The 12189-nt window shown below is 42.4% G+C and overlaps 1 protein-coding gene across 10 annotated transcripts in view; it reads left to right on the top strand.

Annotated features, from left to right (window-relative positions):
* myt1la (myelin transcription factor 1-like, a) overlaps positions 1 to 12189 on the top strand; it is a 62631-nt gene that overhangs the window by 4465 nt on the left and 45977 nt on the right. For 7 of the 10 annotated variants that reach the window (XM_076757055.1, XM_076757057.1, XM_076757052.1 and 4 more), the window contains exons 2-4: positions 8898 to 8986; positions 10014 to 10068; positions 10524 to 10557. In XM_076757055.1, coding sequence (XP_076613170.1) covers positions 8957 to 8986; positions 10014 to 10068; positions 10524 to 10557 — 119 coding nt within the window. In that variant the 5' untranslated portion in view covers positions 8898 to 8956. Of the gene's footprint in view, positions 1 to 249; positions 406 to 8897; positions 8987 to 10013; positions 10069 to 10523; positions 10558 to 12189 lie in introns of all 10 variants that reach the window. The other 3 variants (XM_076757058.1, XM_076757051.1, XM_076757054.1) reach the window with 2 other exon arrangements.

Genomic DNA, 12189 nt, shown 5'->3' with positions numbered 1-12189 from the left:
AGCTGAACTTTCTCCTGTCGTGACTGTCTAGAAAAAAAAAAAAGAAAAAAGAAAATCTCAAGTCAGATCCCTTTGTCCGAGTTTCTCGCCAGAATCACCTCCGATTTGGCTGTTTTCTCACACACGCACACACGCACACACACACACATACACACACGCACACACACACACACACACACTAATTCAAGCAGGAGTAACGATTGAGGATCTCTGTTGCCACTGATGACCTGCCTCATCTGCTTGTTACAGATCATTAAGGCTTCACTCACTGACCACATCCTCCGCCTGACCTGCCAATCACAGAGCCCCGCCCCCCCCTGCTCTGCCCTGACAGAGGTGACTGATGGAGGAGGGAGGGGCCACGTCCACACTGTGAGAAGTGTCACTTTGATTGAGACCGGACATGTAAGCTGGTGTTTAAATCACACTTTAATCTGAAAGGAATGCACAGTGTAATTTACTCTCCTTCGCTGCAGTGCAGTAAGCTGCAGAGCTGAGGTGAATTACTGTAGCCGGCAAGCTAACCGCTAACACAGTAGCCAGCCGAGAGCGTGCAGTCAGTCACATTAGCTTCCCAAACTCCCTCCTGGCATTTTGTTCTCAGGATTGTACATCATGCATTATACAAGTATGTGCACACACACAGGAGTTTACACATTGCACCAAATGTACTCGCATAGAAAAAGAAGACATCACACAGCTCAGCGGGGACAAAAAGGACAAAAAACAAAGGCTGAACAATAAGTTAAGCAGTGCTAAAATATAAAATAAACAATATATACAATGAAATTTACAAAGAGCAGGGATTTGCATGGAAATCAGTGTGACAACAATTTATCATTTTATATCAATAATGTCAATCACAACCGATTCATTTAGTTATTTCCACTCCTCCCTTATTATTACCACCTATTGATTTTTTTTTTTTTCAGTACATGTATTCACACACTAAAATGCTCAGTAACTGTAACTCATCTAAATCACAGTAACTGCATGATGTTTATTATTTTTGGAATCATTGTGATGATTATTTCTTAGTAGTAGTTAGTTAGTTCTGCACGTCACCCCGTTCTTCCTCCTTTATTCACATCAGCTTTGCATCCCTGAAGTTATAAAGAGAACGATGACATCATGCAGGTTGTGAAAGACGGACAGCTTTGATTGGTTGGATTGGTTTGATTGGAGTCCCGGTGAGAATTTTTGACTGTTTAATCCCCGAATGTGACACAGAGACCATCTGAAGCCATAAAACTGTCGTGTTGTTGTGCACCAACATCTGTGCAGATCGACTTCCTCTGCGTGTTCTGGAGTTTTCTTTGGAAAGGCACTGCAGCAGGGAGGCTACAGTATGTTGATTCCATTTGGTGCATTGTGTTAAACTGCTGAAAGACAATCAGGAGTATCGTCCTCCACTACTGTACAACTCAAGTAAGAGGAAGACACGGAGAGCGAGCAGGAAGTCGGCGCCTTCCCGTGCATGGTTTCATCCTCCTGCCGTCCGACGTGCATGAAACAATATGCAGTTTCAAACTGAAGTTCTCCGAAGCCCTCCAAACAAAGTCCTCCATGTGCGGCCTCTTACACTGTCACCAGTTTCCTGCAGGCCTCCTCCTCCAGACACGCACCTGATCATCAAAGAAATCAAACTCGCATTACTGGAGAAAACTCAGTTTATGGAGAAGCACATAATGACCCGTTCTCATCGTCATCAGCTTATATTTGCAGAGCATGTAAAGACACTGACTCCAGTAACAATCAGCTGCTTTGATGACTTTGAAGATCGCTAACAGGAGTTACTTTGGGGCTCGGCAGGCTTGTTTCGCATTCTGAGAACTTCAACCAGGTGACTTTTTTTGGTCGTCTGACAACAGAAACAGCTCGATTTGGTGATCACGAAAAGTAAAATTCAATGTGAAACTGACACAGCAGCCTGCGGACATTTAATATCGCGACTGTGTGCAGATACTCGCAGTCGATGAGTTCCTGCTATGAGGTAAATATCCTCTGACAGAAGATAGACTGAGGGCTGAAGAGGACTTTATCTCTTCTGAAGTGCTGACATGACACCACAGACCTGGTCATCAAGCTGGGGGGAGAAGGCCGGCGGTGCGTTTTTGTCCAGGCGTAAAAATCTGCAGCGTGGCCCCTTCACATGCCCACATTTACAGAGTTTACAGGGTGAACATGAAGTGTACCCGAGTTCATTACGGCCGTGAACCCTGCAGGGGAATCAGGCCAGTTCATGTGTGGAGTGGGCGCATGCATCCATCCGCTATGAGAAACGAAAACGCAGAAATCTCAAAAAATGATGAAAATATCAGGAAAAATGAACGTTTTTTTTTTTTTTTATTCAGGGTTCCTACTTCAAGATAAAAACAGGAAAACACAAAGTAATTTTCCATTTTTTTAAGTCCACAAACAAACAAAGTCTTGATTCATTTTTTTCCATTTTCCACATTAAACAGACAATGAATACATGGACCACAGAGCTTTAAAAACCAACAAACACAAAAAATGACTCCAGGGAGCTGGTTATAAAAGGCGATATCAAAAAGAAAGAAAGAAAAAACACCGAGTGCAGGAATGTAATTTACTATGCTAATGCAGAATTCCCATATGCTTTCATTGTTATTTATCATGCAGCGTTCGGATGTCTGAATTCAGCTGTGATCGTATCTGCAAATCACAGTCAGCTGCTGCCGCTCAGGCTCTCTCTGTGATTGGTCAGAGGTTAATTGATGCGGCTAATCACCCGATCACTCCAGTCTCCATGGAAACCAGGAGTAGGGCTGATGTACAGGAGGGAGTCGGGGCCATCGCACCAGGCTTAGCGGCTGATTTTTTCCTTTTTTTTGTGTTTACAACAAACTGTACAAACTGTACTGCACAGTGAAATGCACTGAAGGACCCACTAACATGCTGCCTACGATCCAGTATTAATACTCATTTACAGCAGTCTTCAGTAGCAGAAGTAGCAATACCACAGTGTAAAAATACTTGATTACTGTACAAGTAATAGTCCTGAATTCACATTATACTTAAGTAAAGGCACAGAGTATAATCAGCAAGATTTACTCGAGCAATCAAAAGTACGTGCTCATCATGCAGAAGCCCTCCTTTCATAGAGTGATGTTGTACATTATTTGATTTTTATTATGTATTTGATTTAATGTTGCTGGCTGAGCTCGTGTGTGTACTCAGTAGTTTTATCTGTAACAACACACTGTTTTAACTAATTTCTTCTATGTAAGATATTCATCTGCAAAGTCGCCGTCCAATAAATTCGGTGGAGTACAAAGTGTAAAATTATAGAAAATATACAAGCACTTCAGTCCAGTCCAGTGAATGAATGTACTCTGTCTTTACTGGCCTCGATCCATGTATTCAGCCTTTTATGTTGTTAATATGACCTCAGCTGAGTTCAGACAAGGAAGGTTTTCCTCCCAGGCAGCAAATATTCATACCCGGTTTCTCCACAGTGATGGTGGACAGTAGTGTGTTGTGTCAAAAGTTTGCCATTTAGACGTGCGTGTTTAGCGTTTTAGGATCCGAGCACCGTAACGTCAGGACAGCACTGTTTGTCCAAAACTCATACAAATGACCCCTCTGATCTCCTGCTGCCACGGTTAGTGTTTGTTTAGGTTCAGGTTGACTTGATCAGTGGTTTTATGGCACTAAAGTTGTGCTACTCGGATTTAATTCACATGGCGACAGGAGGTCCCTGCAGGGTTAATTTAACTGGTTTAAGCATCCTGTCTCATGAGGCTCGTCTTAATGAGGAACATGTAGAGTTTTAGCTGCTAGAATATCAAGAAAAAGCTCGCCATGAAATTTGCTGCATTTGCTGGAAATACACAGAAAACGAGCAGCGCTTTGAGCTAAATGCTAACATGCTCACAATGACGATGCTAACATGCTGATGTGCAGCAGGTGAAACGTTTGCTATGTTCACCATTGATGTTTAGCGTGTTAGCAAGCTAATATTTGCTAATTAAACACAAATTTAAACACACGATCAAATCTGGTGCCGAACCATCTGATGACCAGTGGGGGCCGCTAATGAAAAACCAGGGGCTCATTAGGCTTTTTCCCCTGGGGACCACACATGTTTTACAGCATCCCATCCAATCGCTGGTTAGATATTTGAATTTGGACCAAAGCAGTGGACCCAGCCAATCAGCATCGCCACCCGTGGCGTGGCTAAAAGCGTGGGTGTTTTGACTTTTATGCACATTTTATTTTCTGTTGATGGTCAGAACAGCACGAAGTGTCCCTCGATGTCCAGACAGACGGACAGAAGAAGAGACAGACGCGAGGCAGCGCTGCGCCTCTCTCTGCTCACTGGTGCTGTTTGGTTTGTGCACTGCAGCGTCACATCACACACCAGGTGTTTCTGTTTGTTGGGTTTGATAAAAGTGCTCTGCTGTAATAAAACACTGAGCTGCTGTCGAGCTGCGTCGCAAACACACGCCTCACCTGGCTGCTGTGTGGGTGTGTGTGTGTGTGTGTGCGTGTGCTTTGTTTGGGCTCACAAACATTTGCCTGTGTGTGTGTGTTTGTCTGTGTGTTGCAGACTCTTCAGGCCTGAAACGTTTTTAGGCAGCTGTGACATACGACTAACGAGCATGTTTGAAGTATGCAGTCGAGTCCTCGGGTTGTTGTTGGATTCTTGAACGTGACGTAAATTTTCTATAAAGTTAGTTTTTCTTAATTGGCTGAGAATTACGTTATAGTCTCACTCGCTGTGGGTGGATGTAAAAAAGCTGCCGTTACTGTGGCGGCATCTCACATGTGCTGTAAACCTGTGCAATTACACATAGTTTAATGATTTCTAAAGTATTTTTGTGCAGCTTCTGCTAAGAAACGTGTCCAGGAGATCCAGAGGCCTGGATGCAAAACGGTTTTCACCAACAAAAGCTTCAACTTTTCAGCATTATTTAGGCCAGTTTTAGTCAAATATTTAGTCAAATCACAAATCTCAGCACCATGAAGTCGTTTTGATTTAAATTCATCCCAAACTTCTCTGAGCTGCTTTGTCCAAAACGACACGCTCAGTTAACATCAAGCTTCCAGGCTACAAATGAGAATTTCACTTTTCTGTTCCAGATTTTCATTAAACAGTGTAATCTGATTACAATGCAAGGCATCATGGATTGATGGGTTTATTATCAGAAGGTGTGAAAAGTCGTGGAAATGCATGTTTCTGCTTGGCCGGCACGTCCGTTTTCAGGCACCTGTAGACACACAGTCCGTCTGATCAAAAGCAATTTAAGCACCACATTAAAATGCAGCTAACTGTAGCAACAACACTGCAGCTCTCAGCTCCGTTAGCAGTGAAATTTAAGTAATCACACACTCTTAAACATGGAGGAACATTCAGGCGCAGTCTCTCTTTGTTCCCTCAGCGATCGACCACACGTGATGAAGCTCTCTGAGAGGCTGAAAATCATTCCCTCGGTGGAGGAAACCCTGACTTGGTCGTTATTTGCTGTACACTTTGTCTCTCCCAGACACATTATGTGGTTATTAAATGATCAGCTACAGCAATAAGGAAAAAGAAATGAGTCATCAGTGTGAGGTCTGGTGTTGGTTTTGACCTACAGGGGGCGCTGCAGCCACCACACGTCTGTGGCCCAGAATCGTGTCTGTATATCTGTGGCGGTTGAACCTACATGTCTACATGTCTGTGTGTGTCTGTGTGATGGTATAAGTACTGTACGTGTGTGTGTGCGTGTCTGTGTGTGTGTGTGTGTGTGTGTGTGTGTGTGTGTGTGTGTGTGTGTGTGTGTGCGTGCACTGATGTGTGTGTCTCAGTATAGAGCTCTGCATCATATTGTACCAGACAGCCAGAGAGTCGGACTGAATACTAAACAGCTGGAAGCTCCTCTTCACACAGCGCCAACCCAGCCATATAGGACACTGTGACAAACACACACACACACACACACACACACACACACACACACACACACACACAGACTAACTACTCGAGCATGTTTTTTTTATTTTTTGCTTCAATAACTCAGGTTCGGCCTCCATCACACCAAAATAAATTAAAGAACTCCTGCAAAACAGTCGAGGAGCATCAAATTTTAACCTTACTATTCATTACTCTTACACACAGTAATATTGATCATTTTTATACACAAAGTGAGGACCCTCACTGACAGCAGACATTCCTCAGCCCTGAAACCGAATTTAACCCTTTGAAGAAATAAAAAAGGACAAAATGTAGTGAACCTTGTGAAAAATGTCCTCCCATTTCTAAAAGGTCCACACTTTCCAAAATTATCCAGACTTTCCCAAAGTTTCCCGTCACCAAAATGTCCTCACTTTCCAAAATAGCATTGCCCTCCCATAATTTTTTTCATTGTCGTCAAGACACAAAAGATTCTGACCAAAAAATGTCTTCACTCTCCAAAAATAGCACGACTTTCCAAACCATGTACACAATTCCAAAAGTCCTCGCTTTCCATAAATGTCCTTCCTCTCAAGGTCTAGAACTGAAATTGGTCCTCACAAAGACAGAAGTACAAAAAGTCACAGACTGACACATGCAGAGGCAGAACAAGGACACAGCCTATGGAAACACATACACAGTGGTGAGGTTAGTGCATGCACACATGTGTGCACAAGAACATGCATGGACACGCTGCAGCACACACACTCACACACCCATTAAGTGTGCAGCCCACTCACTCGTATAGTTTCCAGGGAGGTGGAGGATTTGTTTTTCAGCTGAGCTCTTCACGGCAGAGGCAGGGAAGACTGTGTTTGATGTAGGGTGCGTTGGAGCGCGCTCAGTGGAGTGGCGGCCTCAGATGCACCCGGCTTCGGTGTGCTGTGGCACCATAATGGGAGTAGGCTGAGAGTTCAGGCGAGGCTGTCCAGAATTTACATTTATATTAACGCTGCAAACCCTCTGAGCTGCACTGCAGCTGAGGAGACTGAAGCACGCAGAGCGGCTCAAACTGTTGTCTCAGTGTTGTCTTGCTCTCTTTTATGTTGCTGTTTGCATTGAAATGCTCCCAGCGAGATCTCATGGAATAATCACAGCCCAAAGTCAGATTTTTGAAAATTTGATAAAAATGCAGTCGTTCTGTTTGGATTGCACTTGTGTTGTATTAGCGTTGCAGTGATATTAGGGCTGCAGTGATGACTAAAAATGATGATGATTAGTAAGTGTCAGAAATCTCAATTTGCTGCTAACTTTAGAGAAAACTACTAAGTGCCTGTTATAAGCGTTAAGGCAGATCCTTCGAAATTCAGTCATTTATAGCTGTGAGGGTTCGTCTGGTCCAAGCTGCAAAGTGGAGATCTGGCTATTTTAAGAAAATCCTTAATGTTCCTGAGCATTGAAACTCCTGGATAGTCTAACAATAGATTTCTGCAAGGATCTCAGCTCTGTTTCTGAGAGATCATGTTTGGTACGGCGTATGGCTTCATCATCGCAGTTGGGATCAAAACACTTTGTCCTGTCGCAGTCAGCAACGCTGTGATTGGATGCTTCTTCGGGAAGACGAGTTTACCTGAGAGCATTTCATCCACTGAGGCAATTCAAAGTACTTTACATAATGTGTTCCAAACATTACAACAGCATTAAACATTAAAATGCAAATTAAAACATGCAAAAGAAATGAAAAGAATATAAACAGATAAAGATTAAGGTAACATGGATTTAAAGATAGCCCAAACAGGGCAGGTGTTCCCGGTCTCTGGTGTTCAGTAGCGAAATGCTGAATGAGTTATTTGTCTTTTATACTCATAGAGCTCCAGCTGGCAGTCACTAACATTGCTTATGAGAAAATGACTTTACTTTCGGAAACCTGGATGTCCAAAATCAGTCCCCCCACTGTTCAGCTCCATTAATACGATTGTTCATATCAAAACTTACGTTTTTTGTTGGAGTGCTGCAGCATTACAGATTCCTAAAATGAAATTCAGTCCACAGGCTGAGGTGTTCAGATGAGTGATTGTCCTAATGTCTGACTGTAGTTGGCTTCTGCCCGGTGAGGCAGTTCTAAAAATGAAATTACTCATGATTGTGATCCGCTGTTCCCCTCTGCTCCTCTCAGAATTAAAGCACTGCCGTTCTGCCATCGTTAGTTTCAAATCTCGACTCCGGTGAAGTAAGAAGATGTCTTATCTTTGAAGCAGCTCATCCTTTCAGGGGAAAGATAAATGCTATTGGTAGCGTCGCTCCGTCTACGTCTTGGACTGAAACTATAGAGTCCAAGCTTATAGTTGGCGCGTCCATGTTCTTCCATGTTCTTCCTCAAATACTAAACATTAACAAAATACTTCAAACATACTACACAAGCATGATAAGCACAGTTAGTTTGGCACTCAGCACGTAGGCTCTGTAGCTTAAACTAGACTTTCTAACAAGCACAGACAAGCACGTTATACCTTCTAACCAATCAGAAACCAGGGATGACTATGGTCATTATTGGTCCTAATTTAGCATACTGCAATTAAAATCAAATGTTGCAAAATATTAATTACAGCTATGTTTCTATTGCATGAATGGACTGCAGTTATCCATGTTGTTAGCCTTGTCCTAAGTCATTTGAGGCTACGCTGTCGGTCACTGAAATGTTTTCAGCCGTCACTTTGTGAAACACCTAATTGACTGAATTAATTACATTTCACATTTGAAAATATCAGGAGAAATTAGGAGATGGTATTTGGTATTGGAGTCTCTCAGTTGTCATTAGAAAATTGTAGTTATACATTTCACAAAGACAGTTGAGTTCAGGTGCAGGACAGGAAGTGAGCAGGCCGCTGATCAATGTCCCACTCAAAGAAAAGTCAAACAGCGTCTCGCAGGTTTGATTCCTGCCACAGAAATGTAATGTCCTGCAGAACTGAGGTGCTCCTGTGTTTTGTTTCTGCAGATCATGACTGTGGAGGACGGCTTCTGAAACTCTGTTTGGTATAAAGACTCTTCAGCTACATGACCAGTGCCACACCGAGCCCTGACCAGGTCGGTAACACCGTCACAAGCAGCTTTTGTCAGAGTAAATAAGTCGCACTGTTTGTTTTGTATGTTAAAACATGTTGCTTCACACAAACTTATTAAATATTCACACATAGCTGCCGTGTAGCTAACTTAGACAAAGCTAACTGTAGCTTAGCTTATGAGTGAAATAAATATGGTCAACATGTGACCTGACACATGATAAAATGCTTGTTAATAATGATGGAAACTGGGAAAAGTTTCACATATTTCATAAAAATGACAAAACCTCAAATGTCCAAATAACATCAGCTAGGTTAGCATAGTCAGCAAACTTATTTTTTAAAATATATTTATCGATAAATAATAATAACAAATGCTTATTTACAAAGGATTTGTAGTTAAGTTCCATACATTGGTCCTCTAAAGCAGTTATTTTTGTCAGTTATGTTAAAGCTTGTGATGCTACGGTGACTTTTAGCTTCTCTAACTGAAGACAAATTAACTTTTAACGGTTCAATCAGTCTTTGAAAGTAACTGGTCACATTTTTTGTGTAAAGTCAAGAAATTCATGCAAAAAATATGGGTTGAACACGGAAGAACTGTGAAACTCAGTCTTGTTGGTGCTAGCTCTTGTCATGCTCATTAGCTACCACTTTGCTTTTTGCTAATGTGTTGCTACCTGTTGAGATGTTGCTTGTTATCTTGCTATGGTTTTAATCGAACACCGCGGGAGCTGGTGGATCACTAAGTCGCTGCTAGGGTGTTAGCAGTGTTTGCTAGTATGTTTAGTGGGGGCTGCTACTTCCATTAAAGTCACAACACCACTTAGCAAATACCTGCTGTTCTAGGTGGTCGCTAAATGCTAGCTAGTTGGTGTTTGCTGTTATTTGGGAATGAATATGGTTTCAGGGTTCAGGTTGTTGTTGTTGCAGTGGATTTTCTCTGCGGTTGCGTTCTTCTTTATAACATTGTGTATGATCGAATATAACACAGCATGTTTTCTGTCTGCCAACCAGTCTCAGTGTTGACTTTTGTTTGTTTTCTTCCTCAGATGGAGGTGAACGTGGTTAAAAAACGCCATCGCACACGATCCAAAGGAGTCAGAGGTATGAGTCTGTCTGCTTTCTGTCTGCCGAGTTCAAGACCTCTGAACCACCGTCCGTTAGAAACATGCTAACGGATGCAGCCTGGCTAGTTAGCTAGCTAGTGACTGTAGCTAATCCATCAGAAATTATTACAACCACTCATGTCCCAATAACCTATTTTGCCCAATAACGGATCAAATCTTTAGTTAAACGCATTAGCAATTAGCTGGGAATTGTGACATATATGAAATATATATCACACATTAAATATTTAAACAGATGTACAGTGTGTAAAATGCTGCCTGGTGCAGTCAGTTTGTCTTGTGCTAGATACAAATAGATGAACACCTGACTCTGAACATCATTAAATGTTAATCTGCAGCCTACATCCAGTCGATGTGTTAATTGCTGTTGGTTGGCAGCAGATTGTTGAAGTTATAACGTTCATTTTTTTTGTTCTGTCTCTGTCTCTGAAGCTGCCGTTGAAGCAGTAACACAGGAGTTATTCAGGTAGGTAAACCTCTGCTGGTCCATGCTGCAAAATACATTCATCATTGTATTGCGTTATGTCACCACCTTGTATTCATTAAGAGAAAATTATATTGAGTTTTAATTACGAGTTACATGCCTCATAATTTTGGATTGCCATTGTAATCCAGACTCCACTGGTTGTGGAAGCAGCTCTTTACTCCTGCAGTTTAACCATTCAGTATACATGTGCTTTTTGATGGAGTCACCCGGGAATGAGCCTAAGAACTCGTCAAGAACATGAAACCTTGTTCTTGACATCACGTTAAATGGTGATGCTACACAGGCAGCTGCGGCACAGCGGGGGGGCGGGGGGGTGTTGATAAGATGTGGAGGAAGTATTCACATCCTGGAGGTTGCAATACTGCAATATGAAAAGACTCCAGGTCATGCATTGAAAATGTCAGCAGAATGTGTTTAAAGTATCAAAAGCAAATTGGCTTCCGGGGGCCATTTTTCTGCATTATGAGTAACCTAAGTATCAAGACACCATTACACAACTGGGCCAGAACGACATGTGTGCTTTTTGTGGGATGATAGAGTTCTGCTGAGTCCTGAGTGCAAGTTCAGACCATGACGCTCTCCACAAAGACAAAGGACCGCCTCGATCATTAGTGATACTGATTTGGTGTATTGGCAGAAGCGATTTGAGCCGAAGAGGCAAAGTGAAGAGATGATGTGACACACGGTCGTGGGTCATCAGCGTGTCATGTTAAGTCACACGAACAACTAACTTGACCAGTAATTCATCACATTTTGATGACTTACTACATTTTGTGTCACGACTGGAGAAACACACTGGCAGCTGCTGACAGTAAATGCTGAATATGACTGTTACCTGAGTGTGTGTGTGAGTGTGTGTGTGTGTGTGTGTGTGTGTGCAGGAGGGGTAGTTTCTGCTTCACTTAATCTCATTTAGTAAAACTGACAAATATTGGTGTGTGCAGCAGATTATGGTTGAACCCAGTTTGATCCAGGTCAACGCTTTACTGTAAACAACATGTCCTGTCTGCGCTGTGTGAGCCCTGAGCAGAGGAGCAGAAAACTCAGCATGATTCACCCAGAATTTAAATCTGATGGGTGCTGGTGAGGGCTGTGCACCCAGGGCCAGACGTGGACAGAGACGCTTTGAAGTTAGCAGCAATGGTGGAAATGACTCATACAGTAAATACTGTGAAATACCATAAGCGTGTCATGAGCAATCATTGAATATTTTTCATCAATTTTATTTTCTCCACCACAGTCGCTGACTAATCTGCAGGGATAAACATATACAAATTAATTTGTCATAGTGGCATGGCAGATTTGGGGGAAAAAAGACATGTGGCTATGATATTAAAAGTCTTCCATGACTTGATTTTAATTGCTAAGTAAACACATCACATCTGTCAGCTCAGTGGGAATCTGATCTGCAGTTTCTGCAGCATCACAGCTCTGAATTTTAATTTTGACTCCAGTTTGCCTATAAGTGATTTTTGTCCCGCCAGCTGAGGGGACTAAAGATGGCAATGCTGCAACACCGGAGCGAAACGACTGATTAGCACGATTCTTAGTGTTTTTGGTCACCCATTGACCTTTCCTCCAGCTCCAACACTTGGCCAAAGCTTCGATATA

This window comes from Chaetodon auriga, chromosome 18, assembly GCF_051107435.1.
Source record: "Chaetodon auriga isolate fChaAug3 chromosome 18, fChaAug3.hap1, whole genome shotgun sequence".
In the NCBI taxonomy this organism is placed as follows: domain Eukaryota; kingdom Metazoa; phylum Chordata; class Actinopteri; order Chaetodontiformes; family Chaetodontidae; genus Chaetodon; species Chaetodon auriga.
This window is presented reverse-complemented; position numbering and strand designations above follow the sequence as displayed.